This window comes from Asparagus officinalis, chromosome 7, assembly GCF_001876935.1.
Source record: "Asparagus officinalis chromosome 7, Aspof.V1, whole genome shotgun sequence".
In the NCBI taxonomy this organism is placed as follows: domain Eukaryota; kingdom Viridiplantae; phylum Streptophyta; class Magnoliopsida; order Asparagales; family Asparagaceae; genus Asparagus; species Asparagus officinalis.
The window spans coordinates 1,306,125-1,325,650 of NC_033800.1; the positions used below are offsets into that span (position 1 = coordinate 1,306,125).

The window sequence follows — 19,526 nt, forward strand, 5'->3', positions numbered from 1 at the left end:
CGTCGTCATCGTCATCGCCCCCGGCCAGACCGTGGACGCCCTAATGATCGCCAATGCCGCGCCCTCTCAGTCCTACTACATGGCCGCCAGCGCCTACATGAGCGCCCCCAACGTCTCCTTCGACAACACCACCACCACCGCAATCCTCCGTTACGAGAAATCACCATCGTCGTCAGAGCTACCAATCATGCCATCAATGCCGGCATTTAACGACACCCCGACCGCACATAAATTTTACTCAAGCTTGCTTGGTTTGGTCAAGCCAGGATTGCGCACGGTCCCTTTAGATGTTGACGAGAAGATGTTCGTGACGACGGGACTGGGCCTGGCCCCGTGCGGCGCAGACCAGCCCAAATGCCAAGGCCAGGCCCTGGCCGCGAGCATGAACAACGTATCGTTCCAGTTCCCGACCAAAATGTCAATATTAGAAGCACATTTCAGAGACGTCGCAGGAGTCTATACAGCTGATTTTCCAGACGATCCCCCGACCGTGTTCGATTACACGAACCCGGGCGTGAACTCGAACACGCCGTTGGTGTCGACGGTGAAGGCGACGAGGGTGAAGAGGGTGAAGTACAATGCGACAGTGGAGATGGTGCTGCAGAATACGGCGATACTGGGGATTGAGAGTCACCCGATGCATTTGCATGGGTACGATTTTTTTGTGGTGGCTCAGGGGTTTGGGAATTTTAACGAGAGTAGGGATGCTAAGGGGTATAATTTGGTGCACCCGCAAGTGAGGAATACAATCGCAGTTCCTACTGGAGGCTGGGCCGTCATCAGGTTCAAGGCCAATAATCCAGGTATATATATATATATGAAGTCTTATAAAACCTTAAAAAAATTAACTGCAAATATTATGGAACTTGTTGTCACTAAATAGTTTGAGTTAGTTTCCGAAGCATATAACTATAGGTGTCGTGTGCATTTAAACCTATCATAAAACTACTACGTGCATGCATATAACCCCATCATAAAACTACTAATTGGTTGATTTTTTTTTTTTTTTCATTGGATGGCTTTTGAATTAAGAAATATTTAACTCTTGAATTGGTTCACGCACACCATATTTTTATTTGATTTGGGTGCGTTTTTGCGATGTTAATTATTAGGAGTTTGGATCATGCATTGCCACCTGGATGTGCACCTAAACTGGGGCCTAGCAATGGTTTTTGAAGTGGAGAATGGGCCCACACCTTCGACTACTCTTCCTCCACCTCCCCCGGACTTTCCTGCTTGTTAGAGAAGCATCAGAAGTAATCAAGGAGTTGATGAATGATCAGGAGGAATACGAAAGAAGTAAATTGGAAGAATTTGGTCACATTATTAGGAATAGAAAATGCCGGTGTTTTTTCTTTTCTTAATTTAATTTACCATCATCATCATTATTATTATTATTTGTTGAAGTGAATCATTCTTTATACAGTCTGTATTACTTTGTAATATATAGTTTGTATCACATCTCACGTGTAACTTCTAAACTTGAAAGAAACAGAATAAATGATATTGACAACGAGGCCCAGTCATTTATTTAACTTTCTATATTATTCCGGGCCGTAAGTAATATGGCCGGAGGTCCAGCTCAATCTAGTTTATGGACTTGAATTTAGGCCCTAAAATGGCTATCAATGGTACAGCCCACTTATGACTGTTTGGTACTCAAACGACAATATATTTGTCACTTATTAGAATAATTTGCTTCATATTTTGGTCAGTATTCTTCATTCATGCCGCATAAGATGTAATTTCTAAGTTCTACAAATTGTTTTGGAAATTAATTTCCATTTTCGTATTATTTTTATGACCTTCTTATTGGTACTTGTGTTTTCCCTTAAAATATTTCTTTTTTCCATTTTTCAGTTTTGTCTCCTCCTAATTTTATAATTTTTTCTGATATTATAATTGTAGTGGCATGATAAGCATTACAAGAGATTCTCAGGAAAAGAAACATTCTCCACCAGATATTTGAAAAGATATATCCTATTTTTATTACATGTTGGGAAAAGAAGAAGAGGAATTGTCACATTGGTGCAGAGTATGGGAGCTCAAATTCTTAATGTGTGTGTCTTAGTTCACACAATGTTGAAGCACTTTGGCATCTTAATATTTAATTTAATTACTTTACTTTTATTTTATTTTTTGCTCGCAGAAAGGAAACAAGCCGGGTGGCTTCCCATTATTGAGGAAACGCTCTTAGATGTCGGCACTGCATTGTTGATCCCATTACTTGCCTCCACGTTAGTATTTGGTATTAGAATAGAATATATCAAACCTAACACTTGCTTTCATGAATCACTAGGGAATCCGCAGAAAAAGTTAAATGGTTAAGGACAGCTAATCATTAGATCAACAAATTAAGGCATTAGTTAGTGCTGAATAATGGAAGATACATATACATATATATACGCTCATAATTTTTTGGGAAAATTGTGTCAATGCCCCAAAAGCAAAAACTTTATGTGCTGGAGCCCCTTTGACTTTTTCTCATGTGTTTTAGCCCTTAAATTGGAGATCTATGCTCTGCAACCCATTTTTAGCAATTATTACCTGCCAACTCAGCATAGAGAGAGAATAAAAAAATTAAAAAAACCAAAAATGTCATTATCTCCTCTATTCTTTTATGTTAAGTCTAAAAGCAAGTTGAATTAAACTTAACATGAAAGTCTAATTTCATGTTAAGTTCAATTTAAATCATATTAAGTCTAATTTAATTCATGTTAAGTCTAATTTAAATCATGTTATGCCTAATTCAACTTGTTTCAAGTCTAATTTAATTCTTGCTAAGTCTAATTCAAATTGTTTTAAGTCTAATTTCATATTAAGTCTAATTTAATTCATGTTAAGTCAAATTTAATTCCTTTTAAAGATTTAAATCATGCTATGTCTAATTCAACTTGTTTTAAGTCTAATTTAATTAGACTTAACATGAAATTAGACTTAAAAAGTTGAATTAGGCTTAACATGATTTAAAATAGACTTAAAAGGAATTTAACATGATTAAAATTAGACTTAAAATAAGTTGAAATAGACATAACACAATTCATATTAAGTCTAATTCAACTTGTTTTTAGACTTAAAACAAGTTGAATTAGATATAACATGATATAAATTAATTAGACTTAAAAGGAATTAAATTAGACTTAACATGAACCGAATTAGACTTAACATGAACAAAATTGGCCTTAACATGAATCAAATTAGACTTAATATAAAATTAGACTTAAAACAAGTTGAATTAGACTTAACGTGATTCATGTTAAGTCTAATTCAACTTATTTTTAGACTTAAAATAAGTTAAATTAGACATAACATTATTTAAATTAGACTTGAAAAATTAAATTAGACTTAACATGAACTAAATTGGATTTAACATGAAATTAGACTTAAAACAAGTTGAATTAGACTTAAATTAGACTTAACATGAACTAAATTGGATTTAACATGAAATTAGACTTAAAACAAGTTGAATTAGACTTAACATGATTTAAATTGGACAAATTGGATTTAACATGAAATTAGACTTAAAACAAGTTGAATTAGACTTAACATGATTTAAATTGGACTGAAATTAGACTTAAAACAAGTTGAATTAGACTTAACATGATTTAAATTGGACCTAATATAAACCGAATTGGACTTAACATGAACCGAATTGGACTTAATATGAACCGAATTGGACTTCATATGATTTAAATTGGACTTAATATGAACCGAATTGGACTTAACATGATTTAAATTGGACTTAACATGAACCGAATTGGACTTAACATATAATCCATGTTAAGTCTATTTTATTTTATTTTAAGTCTAATTTCATGTTAAGTCCAATTTAAGTTAGACTTAAAAGAATTTAAATTAGACTTAACAAGATTTAAATTAAACTTAAAATAATTTAAATTAGACTTAAAATGATTTAAACTGGACTTAACACGAACCAAACTGGACTTAACACTAACCAAACTGGATTTAACACGAATAAAACTGGACTTAACATGAACCAAACTGGACTTAACATTAAACTAGATTAAAATTAGACTTAAAAGGAATTAAATTAGATTTAACATGAAACAAATTGGCCTTAACATGAAGTAAAATTGGACTTAATATGAAATTAGACTTAAAATAAGTTGAAATAGACTTAACATGATTCATGTTAAGTCTAATTTAACTTATTTTTAGACTTAAAATAAGTTGAATTAGACATAACATGATTTAAATTAGACTTAAAAGGAATTAAATTAGACTTAACATGAATCAAACTGGACCTAATATGAATTAAATTAGACTTAACATAAAATTAGACTTAAAACATGTTAAAATAGACTTAACATGGTTCATGTTAACTCTAATTCAACTTATTTTTAAACCTAAAACAAGTTAAATTAGACTTAACATGATTTAAATTAGACTTAAAAGGAATTAAATTAGACTTAACATGATTATCAAACTGGACCTAACATGATACATCTGGAGAGAACGAAGAGGGAGGAGAAATGAGGGTATTTTGGGCTTTTATATTTGTTTCTCTCTCTTTATCCTTAGTTGATATGATAATTACACGAAAAAGGGCTACATCATATGATGTGACTTTTCTGGGGGCTAAACCACATGAGAAAAAAGTGAAGGGCTGCAACAATAAAAGTTTTACTTTTGGGGCATTGACATAATTTTCCCTAATTTTTTATCTGGGATAAAATAACTGTTCTTTGGATTTGGAAAGATATGATTCTAAAGAACATCCCCAATTAACACAAAGAGTATCCCTCACTTGTCGGTGGTCTAATTTCTTAATTGGAACTGGACACCACTTAAGTGCGTTTGCTATCACCAAGAGTGTAAGCATGTGCAACTTCATAGGGTAGCATGTTGTTGCCTTTCCTGGCTAGGTTATTTTGTTGCTAGGAATATATCAAGAGGGTGATGGATCTAGTTGTACATTTCTTAAGTAATAATCCGTGTCTTAACTGAATATTTAATAATTTACGAATATTTACAAATAATTTACGAATATTTAATATTGATAATGTAGTTCATTAATTTACGAATATTTAATATTGACAGTATTTGATAATGTAGTTCATTTAATAGTAATTTTTTTACCATTTCATTCGTAATAAACACAATTTAGTTAGATTTAAAACCCGTTATATAACCCGTTTTGTAACTTAATGACGCCCTTTTGTTAGGTTACACACCATTTAACCCTGAAACTTTTAACCCAAAAAAGACGTTAAATTGCGTTAATATGCGTTACATTATATAACCAATTAACATGGATTTTTTAAGATTAAATTGTATCTCTGATTAGGATGCGTTGATGCATCTCCACCACTAAATCATTTAAACCCTACCTATTTTAGTATTGATCACTCTATTCTCTTCTTGCGAATATGTGATCTCTTCACCTAGTCCAACTCAAACCCTAGCTCTTTGCCTCCTCTGGATCTCCTCCGGCTATCAGGGGATTTTGTGACTTTGGGGAGGTTAGTTTTTAATTTTTAGTTATGTGTGGGGCATATCAGTTTATATAGTGACTCTGAAATTGTCTTTCAAATTCCAATCTTTCATATTCAATTTACTATAAATCATATCACACTGGTTGCTCCATTATTTTATCCTTCAACATAATTTTTTAAGATCTGTCATAGAATTAGAATATCGAGAGTAATTAGTGGGTTAATTATGTTGATTAGATAATTACTTTTAGTTATTACTTGATTTCGATTAGGTTTTAGTTTTCAATTTTCAGTTAATACTGGAATTAATTAAGTTTCAATTTGTGAAATTAAGTTACAATTTTTGTATATGCAAAATTTCTTACTACTGTTACATAATCATATTTAGTTTGGTTGATGTAGTGAACTTGATTAGGAATCAGAAAATTTTTGTAAACTTAAGAACTTGAGAGTTGGAAGCATTTAGACTTGTTTTATTGCCTTAAACTTGACGACGTTTACGTATTTGATCATTTAATGATGCTTTTTGGAATGATTATTAGTCATATATAACTAACTTTTGTTAAGAAATTGTGATACTATATTTTTTATATTTAATAATTATGATGTTATGTTTAAAAAGTTTGATGATTCTAAGTATTAAAGTTATTATGAATTGTTAGTATTTATAAAATATCTAAATAATTAATAAACACTATAACATATGTTATGCATTACGTTTTTTGTGGTTTTTTTCTTAACCTTTAAAGGAGGCTAATAAAGTTACATAACCATTTTCGTTATTTTCAACATTGATAATATATATATAGTATATAATATATATATATATATATATATATATATATATATATATATATATATATATATATATAATATATATATATAATATATATATATATGATTATCTAAGGTGACGCGCTTAGATAATCATCTAAGGACGCAGCCTAAAATCACATGATTGAGCTACATTGTGGATGATTTTGCTCCGTTAAACTTGATCTATCATATTCTAAAGCCAACAACACCAAGTTTGAGGTGAACTCATCGTCGTTTGACTCCTCCGTCGAGCCATGTGAAAAGTTCTATTCATTCGAAACCGTTAAAATTGATACGAGTGGATGAATGGTCAAAACGACGACGAGTTCACCCGCAAACTTGGTGGGTTGAGATTTTTAGAATTGTAGATCAAGTTTAACAGAGCGAATCATCCACAAGTAGCTCATTTATGTGATTTTAGGTCGCGTACTTAGATGATTATCTAAGGCATTAGCTTAGGAACACTTCTCTCTCTCTATCTCTCTCTCTCTCTCTCTCTCTCTTAATATATATATATATATATATATATATATATATATATATATATATATATATATATATATATATATATATATATATATATATATATATATATATATATATATATAATATAGAGTAAAACTTGTGTCAACTTAAGTGGAGCGTCCACTAAAGTTTCTTACCCATTGATGATCACTTTGATTGAGCTGCTTTGTGGATGATCCGCTCCGTTGAACTTGATCTACATATTCTAAAACCCCAACACACCCAAATTTGGGTTGAATCCGTCATGATTGACCCTTCATCCACTCGTATCAATTTTAATGGTTTCAAATGAATAGAACTTTTTAGCATGGCTCGACGGAGGGTCAAACCACGACGGGGTTCACCCCAAATTTGGTGTGTTGGGGGTTTTAGAAAATATGTAGATCAAGTTTAACAGGAGCGGATCATCCACAAAGCAGCTCAATCAAGTGATCATCAATGGTAAGAAACTTAGTGGACGTCCACTTAAGTTGACACAAGTTTTACTATATAATATAATATATATATATATATATATATATATATATATATATATTATATATATATAGTGTAAAACAACACGTAAAGTATCTTGGAAAGAAAGATCAACAGCTGAGGGTATACAGTTTTGTGGTACTCCAACTTTCGAACGCGCCCCCGCAGATTAAATGCACTTATTAGGAGTAGAAGCCTGGGTTCTTGGAGTGACAACTATCTCAACCCATTTTAGTAATTCGTGGTCAACAAGATTTAAATCTAGATTGTTATGATAGCAACTTAAATCCTCTAAGACTATATCAAAACTTTAAAGTTGTGATGATAATTGAGGGCTATAGTTTTGTACTCTAATTGTCTACCAAAAACTTATTGACAATTACATAAAGACTTTGGTCACTATTGCTCCTAAACTATTAACTTAATTTATTCCTTGTTATATCCGTAACTACTTTTTAGTCCATCATGTCCCCCAAAACTATTAAATTTGTTACATGCTTGTGCCTAAATTATTTTAATTTTCGTCTTAATTATCCCCTGAGCTACTTTTCTCTCATAAATTTATTTAAATCATCCACAATTAATCATACTCATTTTAAAAGCATGAATTTGGGAAAATCTTTTAGTAGACAAAAAAACCCTTAAAATTTAAATATTAATCCATTAAGTAAGACTAAGTTGATAAATTAATGAATTCTTATTGGATATATATAGTATGAAGATAAGGATATAGTTTAAATTAAAATGTAAACCTGAATGAAAGAGTAGCTTAGGTAAATTAAACGATTTATTAAATGCCAAATTTACCCCTCTCGCTCTTATATGTGATCAATGATCAAACTGCAAACAATTATTCACGTGCTATATGATTAATAATGTCAAACTGAGAACAATTATTCACATGATATATGATTAATAATTACACACAACGTGGCGATCTCTCACTGACTAAAATTCAAATAGTTCACGGTATGCTTAGGTTAATTAGACGATTTATTAAATGCTAAATTTACCCCCCTCCCCCTCTCTTATATATGATCATTGATCAAACTGTAAACAATTATTCACATGCTACATAATTTAATAATGCCAATCTGTAAACAATTATTCACATGTTATATGACTAATACTTACACACAAAATGGTGATCTCTCACTAACTAAAATTAAAGTAGTTCAAAGTACTGTATAGTTAGTTTCAAATTTTAATTATACTATTATTATTTAAATAGAACTCTATTATCATTGTTATCCTCTCACATGCAACATCATATATTAATATATATAAGCCAAGAAATTACAATAATTTCTATAGCACTTTTATCTCATTCTACAAGCATGTGCCTTTGTTATTAAATTAGATTAGATTATTTTAAAGCAATTAATTATATTGTATATTTGATCTTTTTTCAGATCAAGAAATTATAATAATTTTCACAGTACTTTTATCTCCTTCAACAAGTATGTGTCCTTGTTATTTTTTTCTTATTAGAATAGATTAGATTGTTTAAGAATTATGAATTATAAAATTGTAACAACTTTCACAGTACTTTCATATAATTTCTTCTTATTAAATTAGATTAGATTATTTTAAAGTAATTAATTATATTGTATGTTTGATTTCTTTTTAGATCACAAAGTTTAATTATTATATTTTTATTTAAATAGATATTGTTTGTATAAATGTTAAAGAGAATATCACACGTATCTTTGATCTCAATGCCAATTATAATACTTATATATGGGTTTTTGTTAAAATAAATTTTATGTATGTGGTTAACTTATATAATCCTACTTTAATCAGATTAGATAATTTAATATTGGTTATTTACACCTAAACTCTTCCATAAAACTAAGAGATTTTTAAAATTAATCATGTGGGTTGCTTGCATGCAACATCATATATCAATATATATAAGCCAAGAAATTACAATAATTTCTATAGCACTTTTATCTCCTTCTACAAGCATGTGCCTTTGTTATTAAATTAGATTAGATTATTTTAAAGCAATTAATTATATTGTATATTTGATCTTTTTTCAGATCAAGAAATTATAATAATTTTCACAGTACTTTTATCTCCTTCAACAAGTATGTGTCCTTGTTATTTTTTTTCTTATTAGAATAGATTAGATTGTTTAAGAATTATGAATTATAAAATTGTAACAACTTTCACAGTACTTTCATATATTTTCTTCTTATTAAATTAGATTAGATTATTTTAAAGTAATTAATTATATTGTATGTTTGATTTCTTTTTAGATCACAAAGTTTAATTATTATATTTTTATTTAAATAGATATTGTTTGTATAAATGTTAAAGAGAATATCACACGTATCTTTGATCTCAATGCCAATTATAATACTTATATATGGGTTTTTGTTAAAATAAATTTTATGTATGTGGTTAACTTATATAATCCTACTTTAATCAGATTAGATAATTTAATATTGGTTATTTACACCTAAACTCATCCATAAAACTAAGAGATTTTTAAAATTAATCATGTGGGTTGCTTGCATTAAAAAATTATGTTAGAGAGCACATACAACTTGTTTTGTAATTTAAGATTGTCAACACGTTTTGTCTCTTATATATATATCAATTATGAGTAATAATATAATTTAAATAATCCAAGTACATCCTAATATATTTCTAGACTCTTACATTATCTTTTTCTCTTTATCATGTACAAACCTAGCGATTCTTATTCAATTCCTTCTTTTTTTTTTTTTTTATCTCTTGACATTGTCTTTTGTTCTTCATTATGAACAAACCCAATTCATGGATTAGGGTTATGATTTTTGAGGGGGGAGCAAAAGGCAAATGGGTTAATTTTGGTATTGGACTTTATTATTTAAAGAGATTAATTTTAATAAATTCAACTCCCACTTGATATCATAATTGATGTATATGATAAATGCACTACTCTAGAATCTCCTAATAATAAGATAAAGGTGGAGAAAGATTGATCTCAGCTCAAATAAAATATAAACTAAAAAGAATAAATGATAATATTTTTTGAATATTTTATACTATAACTTAATTTTTGAGTAAAATTAAAAATTTTTAGAAGGAATTTTTATGCAAAATTTATAGTATTTTTGTATACTTATGTGATTGCTTTTATCACATAAAATTATACTATAGTTACCATTAATCTTTAGTTTTTGTCTTTTTTTTATTTTAAGTCTATCAAAAAATGTAGGCTGAGATCTCATATATATTATGTTTATCATACTTCTTTTTTTATGTTTGCTTTTGAGATTGTTTATTATAAAATATGAGCTTATAATGTTGAAAAGTACAGTGTAATTCTATTTTCAATGTAATAAGAAATGTTATTGTTTATTACTAGAACTATAGTTCATAATGATACTGTTATTCATCATTGACTCCATACTATAACTTGGTATTAGTAGAGTTTAGAATATGACATATAGTACCAATTTAACTTATTTTTTTTTATTATTCTGCTTAAAGATATTATTATGTTAGCTGATATCTTTTTCTGCAAAAATCAATTATGATATCCCAGTTAAGTATATTGATCACAGTTTAGCACAAAAATCCATTACATCAATTTTTTATAATGTTTAAATAAAAATTATAGTAAATCTAATAATTAAAATGAATCTGACTTATTTATATTAATAAAATAAAAAATAAATTATTTTGATATTTAACAACGTGCATTGCACGTGCATAAAAACTAGTAAGCATAAAGTGGTAACTAGGTATTGAATTTGATAGTTCATGGAAGCAAGAACGAATTTAATGGTTTAGGGGATAAGGTGAGACAAAAAACAATTGAAAGAACCGGACAAGTAATAAACTGTGAGGCTCGTGAGCCTCGATTCATTCTTCTGACCATTGATGTGAGCTCAATGGAGCTTTGAGAGGAAGAGACAGAGGAAAAGATAGAGGAATTTGAGAGAGAGAGAGAGAGAGAGAGAGAGAGAGAGAGAGAGAGAGAGAGAGAGAGTAATAGACTGAGGAGAAGAGATTTTCTTATTATTCAACCTTGATTTCAATTTGTTACATCAATCTATTTATACAAACTCTTCTCAAGCACTGTGCAAGAACTGTGCACGTGCACAAACAGTTGAATTCTCCAACAGTATTAACAGAATTCTAACAAACACTCTAACAGAATTCTAACAAACACTCAAACATTTATTACAGTCCTCAAACATTTATTACAGTCCTTAAACTTTAGAAGTCTTGCATAATAGCCCTTATACTTTGCATATCAATCCCAGTCTTGCATATCAGTCCAGCAGTTGTGATTCTTCAACTGAATTCCTCCAAGTCTTCTTCGTTAGGTGCATCTTCAGCTTCCAAGTTCAATTCCAACTGCATCAGTGCCAGATCCTGACATAAACAAACTCAATAGTTAGAGGGCATGCGAGAACTGAAAAAGCTTTAAGGGATGAGAGAGGAGCAAATTTAATAGTTCAGAAAGCAAGTAGGATACTAATACATTACAAAAATAACTCAAGTATTGAGCAATATGTAGCTTTGCCCTGTTGATGGATAAGTTTTTATTTCAATATTCTTACGTGAAAAGTAATTTTGTAGCAACAACCCTTTTCTAAGGAGACCTTTTCCTCCCTTCTTTTGATTTTGCCCCTTCTTCCTTCCTTAGAAAAATACCATCGAGTTGTTTTAACATGCTACATCCTATATAATTTGCTTCTAAAGTATAAGGTTTGCCTCGAGAGGGCATGACAGTAATTTTACATCGTATCAGGGCATCATGTCTCAGCTTAGTACTATATATATAGGGAAGGAGGCCGGAGGAGGGATACATACCCAACCATATATTCATTGGAATATTGATCTAGCTAGTGTTCTTATGTGTGGGGGGGAGAGAGGCCAGAGGCCCAGAAAGATGAGAGGCTTAATTAATTATAACGGAGTTCGAGGAAGCATCCAAAGGGATCGCATTGATTCTCACTTGATTAATTAGTTCAGAATTAAGCTAATTAATTTTGATATCCGCCGAGGGAATCATGCGGTCCTTTTGGAAGTCTCCTCTACCTCCACCTCGATCCACCTCCATCCAATTTTATGCTTCGTCAACGCAGACGGACTGCGCAAGTTAGCACTTCCTTATTTCAGGTCAGATCGATAATATTGATACCACTCTTAATTCACATTTCGTTCTCCGGTGCTCTTCTTTAATTTATTGAATGAATACCTAGATGAACATATTTATAGCTAGCCAATGCGTTTCTTTTTTTTTTTTTCTTTTAACTGCTACTATTATTTTTACTATTGTTATTAGTTAATATTGTTGCTCGTGTTGTTAAGTTGTGCAATGAGTTTATCAATTTTCTTAAAATTATATACAAAAGAAAAGCTCAGTACTGATTTTATGAGCATTAGCTGATGCTTGGATAAATACCGAACTCGACAATGTACGGATCACATCCGTCAACATATATTTCGATTTGGAATGCGGGTTCTTAGAATTTGGATCGATAATGCTATTTGTGCTTACGAATATTGTTATAGTCGTTCTTTGTTAGAGTTTTTAAAAAAAACATGTAGAATTGCTTCCTTTTTTTCACAAGTTGTAAATTCAGAAATTTAATCACGTACTAAGCAAACATTGCAGGGATTTAGTTGGATCCTCCCACTTCTCAAAAAATAGTGAAGAGAACACTACCTTATTAATAGTCATTGATTTACTAAATGAGTATATATGACTTTCCTTTCACTATAAATTAGGAATAATTATGATTTATGGAGGCTATGATGAGTGTTAAAGTGTATTTGACAAATCCTTCTAAAATAAAAGGGCCATTTTGACTAAGTCTTTCCTTTTTTTTTCTTCCTCCAAACACAAGAACTCTTTAATCTGGCTAGCAGATATAATTAAACCTATTAAGGAGAAGTTGCCAAACACACCTGGGTGTCTTCATCTAGCCCGGAAATTCACACCGGGTCTGGGTCCGGGTCCGAGAAGTTCTCAGCCAACCTGTATTTTTTTATTTTTTATTACTTTTTTATCAAAAAAATTATAATTTTTTGTAAAAAGTCACTAAGAACTTCTCTAAAAAAAGATGTAACTTGTAGGCTTGTTTAGATTGGGGGTAAAGAGCGGTAAGAGCAATTAGGGGACTCATTATCCTTGTTATGACGAACTCCCCAGGATAAGCTAATATCAATCACACGAGAGCACAAAAAATATCAAGAACACACGAACACAAAGATATATGTGGTTTAGTTTGTAGCCTACGTCCACGGGTGAAGGAGGAGAAAATCTTTCTTAATTGTGAGGAATACAAAGTGGAACCTCTCAATCCCAAATAACATCCCAAAAACCTAATACAACTCTCAATTAAAGAAATAAAAGAGAAGAATATCAAATAGGCTTCACAAAAGAACTCTCTCTTCTTGATTGGTGCTCCAAAAATTAATGCATCTAATTTTCTTGAAAGACTGTTCTCATATAACCTTGAAGATCTCAGCTTCTTGTTGTCTAAGGAATAAGAGTTCTAATAGGAATAGAAGTCCACATGTCCTAAAATCCAACAAGAGTCTAAGTAGAAATAAACCTCTAATATGATTAGTTGTGTAAAGTCTAATGTAAGTATGACTCTTGATCAAAACAAACCAACCTAAAAAGAAACTCCCAAAGCAATATGGATTTTGAGTATTTGAGGCAACATATAACAAATCTTCACCTTGACTCAAATGCATAGAAGATTCCTCAATCTAAAATAAGCTAACTTACTCTACCTTCTCCAATAGCCCTGCAGGGCATCTAAGTGCGACACGTATCGATCAAGTCCAAGCCGGGCTTAAACTTGCTAACTAAAAGAGACCTTCTCAACAAATCGACTGAATTGTCTGCACGACGACTGTATATATTAGCAAAGTCATCACCTGAAGTAGCTCCTGAATAGCTGAAGGGCACAAAATTGTCAATCGACAATACATAATCTACCGTATCTTCATATCTTCGTGGTGGTCGGACATCTCGTCTAGATCGATCTCTAGCAATAGTGTATTCCCGCTCTGCTCTTCCTGCAGCTACTGAGGTGCTTCATCTACTTGAACAGGATCTATTTGCTAAACTACCATAATCTTATCCTGTTGAAGAGCAAATCACGAGTTTATAACTCCACTTTATGTCCTGTAGTACGCGCCTTATCAACAACTGAAACCGATGATCGTTTCTGGTGTAACATAGCAGATCCATCAAAAGTAACATCACAACTAAAAATAATCTTAGGAGATTTCGGATCAGGACACCATAACCTAAAACCCTTAACACCCGATGGATAATCTAGGAATATGCACTTCTTCACTCGCAGCTCATGTTTCCCTTGACTAACATGAGCATATGTAGGACAACCAAATATTCTAAGATTAGAATAATTCGCAAGCTTACCAGACCAAATCTCCTCTAGAATTTTACAACTAATAGCAGTAGATAGCGACCGATTCACTAAGTAACAAGTAGTATTCACTGCTTACGCCCAGTATTCCTTACCTAAACCTGCATTGAACATCATACGATGAGCTTTCTCTAATAGGGTTCTATTCATATGTTCTGCCACTTCATTCTGTTATGGCGTGCGAGGGACTGTACATTGTCTAATGATTCCCTCCTTCTTGCAGAACTCATTAAATTCTCCTCCACAAAACTCAAGGTCCTTATCAGTTATAAGCCTCTTAAATCAGCCTCCCAGTCTACTTCTTAATCAAAGACTTCCACTACTTGAAAGTCACAAACACCTCATCTTTATATTTCAAAAAGTAGACCCAAACCTTCCTGGAGTAGTCATCAATGAAGGTCAATAAATATCTGGAACTACCACCCCTCGAGGCAACTTGAGAAGGTCCCCAAAGGTCTGAATAGATATAATCCAAAATATCTTTAGTCTGATGTACTGCCGTACTGAATCTGACTCTTTTCTGCTTTCCAAAGATGTAATGCTCACAAAATCCTAATTTTCCTGTACTCTTTCCACATAAAAGACCCTTCTTACTCAACTTGGTCAATCCACGCTCACTCTTACGACCAAGTCTCATATGTCATAATTTGATAGTATCAACTACTGACATCGATGATACTACTGCAGCCGTGTCGGTAACGGTAGAACCCTGCAAAACATACAAGCTGTCGATCTTCTTTCCTTTCATAACCATAAGAGAGCCTTTTGTAACCCTAATAACTCCACCTTCACCTAAAAAATTACACCCAATGCTATCAAGAGTGCCCAAAGAGATGAGATTCTTTCTTAAACCTGGAACATGCCTAACATCTGTCAAAGTCCTGATGACTCCATCATGCATCTTAATCTGAATTGTGCATTTCCCAACAGTTTTACATGAAACGTTGTTCCCCATAAGAACAACTCCACCATCAATAGCTTTATAAGTGGTGAACTAGTCCCGATTAGGACACATATGATAGTAACAACCTGAATCTAAAATTCAATCATCCATGCTTCTATTTATATGTAGCCAATAAAATCACATCTTCAGCAATATCAACTTCAGTGGAGTCCCCCTTTGATTTTTCTTCATACTCTTTTTGTTTATTTTTGTTCTTCAATCTGTAATAATTGGTCTTGATGTGTCCTTTCTTCTTACAATATCTGCAGGTCAGATTCTTGTGCTTCAATTTATACATGTTACCTCCAAAACTCCTTTCTTCTGATCTTCCTCGAATAAACAAGCCATCAGCTTTATCGCCACTTTCACTTGTGGTTAACTCTTTGTCGATCTTCTCCTTATTTAATAAGTTCTCTTTGACGTCCTTGATACCAATAGAATCTCAACCGTAAATCATAGTATCCCTAAAGTACTTGTAGGAAGGCGGCAAAGAACACAATAACAATAGGGATTAATCTTCATCATCGATCTTAACATCAATCTTACTCAAATCTATAATCACATAATTAAATTCATCAATATGAGATTTGATGGGTGTTCCTTCCGACATCTGAAGTGTGTACAAACGCTGCTTTAAGAGGAGGCGATTAGTGAGTAACTTCGTCAAATACAAATCCTCCAATTTAGACCACAAACCAGTGGCTATTTTCTCTATGAGAACTTGCAAAACTTTGTTTGTCAAACATAAGTGGATCTATGTGAGAGCTCTATCATCCAACTCGTTCCAGTCTTTCTCCGTCATAGTAGCCGATTTCTTCAACTTCCCGAATAAAGCCTTCTTCAATCCACTCTGTGTGAACATGGTGATCATCCTAACTTACCAAAGGTTGAAATTAATGTTTTCGTCAAACTTCTCGATATCCCACTTCGTAGTAGTTATCGTCATCTTCTCGTCCGATCGATAACTGAGGGCTCTGATACCAATTTGTTATGACAAACTCCCTAGGATAAGCTAATATCAATCACACGAGAGCACAAAAAATATCAAGAACACACGAACACAAAGATATACGTGGTTTAGTTTGTAGCCTATATACGTCCACGGGCGAAGGAGGAGAAAATCTTTATTAATTGTGAGAAATACAAAGTGGAACCTCTCAATCGCAATCCCAAATAACACCCCAAAAGCCTAATACAACTCTCAACTAAAGAAATAAAAGAGAATAATATCAAATAGGCTTCACAAAAGAACTCTCTCTTCTTGATTGATGCCCTAAAAATTGATACATCTAATTGGCTTGAAAGACTGTTCTTATATAGCCTTGAAGATCCCAGCTCCTTGCTGTATAAAGAATAATAGTTCTAATAGGAATATAAATCCATATATCCTAAAACCCAACAAGAGTCCAAGTAGAAATAAACCTCTAATATGATTGGTTGTGTAAAGTCTAATGTAAGTAGGACTCTTGATCAAAACAAACCAACCTAAAAAGAAACTCCCAAAGCAATATGGATTTGAGTATTTGAGACAACCTATAACAAATCTCCATCTTGACTCAAATGCGTAGAAGATTCCTCAATCCAAAATAAACTAACTTACTATACCTTCTTTATGCATAGCTCTGAGCGCACGGGGTAGACTGATGGCTTGCACACGCAAGGAACGTCGGGATACAGGGCGTGTTTTCCCCGTGGTACATCCGACAGTCAAGTTAGAGGATGAGTTTGAGGGAGGTTTTGGGGAGAGTCCCTGGGCCATTGAGGTCCATGCAGGGGACATTCTTATTTTAGAATTTATTTTTTAGCAACTTGAAGAAAAGAATGACTTCTTAGTTGTTTGAGTTCAAAGAACCTGAGTCCCAAAAAAGCCTGCTCCTTCTGTTTTAGATCCATTGCCTCCCTCTTTATAGGCTGTTGAGGGTAGACACGTGACTGTTTGTGGAAAAATTGCAATGAAGAGACAGTGAAAGAAAATTGACTTGTATTCTCTCAAAATCGATTACAATTTGGATTTCCTGATTACAAAAGAGAGGAGAATGAATTTAATTCTCCCCTTTGTTTAATTCTGGGTTCTTCACGGTGGCGATGGAGTGCCTCCCTCGAATGCTCGCGTCGAGTTTGCTCTCCGTTGATGATCCGACGTTTTGCTTCACTAGAACGATGTCTTCTCCTCACGATTCGACGCTGTGGAGAACTTGCGTGGCAAGTTTGAGAACTCTGAACGAGTTTAGAATAACTCTGTGAAAGAGTTGATTTGAACCGAAGATCGGTTAATAAGCCAAGCCTAGAAGAAAGCTCCGGTGGTCGATCGTTGCTGAGGATGAACGTCGATCTCCCCCTTGCTGCCAAGCCAAAAGATCTCCTCTTCGCTGCTGAAGAGAGGATCAATCCGAGCAAAGAAACTCCAACCTCCCTGCCAAGTCTCAGATCCAAAAAGCCAGCCTGAACTCAATCGAGTTTACCCATATTTATAGGGAATTAAGGGATCCGCCCCCTTAATCCGTTCCTAAGTGGGGCGGAAATCCCTCAAATCGTGGAGGAAAAACGATTCCTGCAACCGTTCAGCTCGTGTTTGAACGAGTCAAACGCCCACGTCGGCGTTCAGGATCCTAACTCCGTGTTTTAGAATGGAGACGCAGAGTTGGGTACTCGCTGGGTGCTGAAAAATGCGGGTCCGACCCCAGCGTTTTAATGTTGTAACGCGGGTCCGACTCCAGCATTTTGATGTTGTAACGTGGGTTCGACCCTCGCGTTTTGATGTTGTGACGCGGGTTCGACCCTCGCGTTTTGATGTTGTGACGCGGGTCCGACTCCAACGTTTTGATGTTGACACACGAGGAGGACCTCCGCGTTTTGGTGTTGATACACGGGGAGGACCTCCGCGTTTTGGTGTTGATACACGGGGAGTTGTAACGCGGGTTCGATCCTGGCGTTTTGATGTTGACACATGGGGAGGACCTCCGCGTCTTGTCTTGAAGAGATTATCACAAAGTAATTTCTTTTGTCATAGCGTTGCAAAGATCATTGTCTTGTAATCTTCGTCTTGGCTCCTTGAGAATATGAGAGTCGTCAGATTGTAACTCCCGATGTTGATTGTGAATGCTGTTGAACTAGAGCTCTCATCGGTTGTCGTGAAGGTCGCCAGATTGTAACCTTTAGTGATCTACGTGAAAGTCTTCAAATTGTAGCCTTCTGGAAGTCGTCAGATTGTAACTTCCATCATCGGTGTTTGATGGGGGATAAGCTATCTATTGTGATTTTTAGACAGCCTACAGTGACTTCATCAGGGGTCTGAGGACGATGGTGGGGGATGAGCTGGAGACTGAGTCAGCAGTAGTCCTTTCACGTGTCGGCTGGCGACTGGAGGAGATACTATTTCGAGATGATCTCGATACGGCCCCAGGATTGATTAGATGGCGTATGGCTGAGAATACGGTGAGGTGCTGAGTCGCCCTTATCTTTACAGATGGTGGTTAGTGATTGGAGGGCGACGCACTCGAGTACAGAAGGTGCCTCAATAACGTCCCAGGTTTGACGGATAAGGGTAACGGGAAGATAGGCTAACCGATCTAGCCACTCATTGCTTCACAAATGGCAGCTGACGACTGGGGAAAAGGTCGTCTGAGCTCAGAGGGTGTCTTGATTACGTCTCAGAAGTGACTTGGGAATAGAATGAGTCGTCTTTGCATTTAAGATTTCGTCAGAGTTTGAGACTTTTGATGTGACTGATCAATACTGTGGTTGATTGATGTATATCTTGGAAATAGCTCAGTTGGATGACTCAGATCTTTATCTTCCCCAGTAGGATTGTATTGGAAGGCGAGTCGTTCTCGTAACTTGTTGACTAGATAAGTGAGTCGTCAGTCCAGTCAGATAGCTCGGTAGACAGCCGAGTCGTCA

The 19,526-nt window shown here is 33.8% G+C and overlaps 1 protein-coding gene across 1 annotated transcript in view; it reads left to right on the forward strand.

The window, feature by feature from the left end:
* The window catches only part of LOC109849886 (laccase-6-like), a gene marked incomplete at its 5' end in the record, with an annotated part of 1,641 nt that extends 124 nt beyond the window's left edge, over nt 1-1,517 (forward strand). Inside the window, 2 exon segments of the mRNA XM_020419767.1 lie at nt 3-803; nt 1,113-1,517. Of these exon segments, the coding sequence (XP_020275356.1) occupies nt 3-803; nt 1,113-1,243 (932 nt within the window).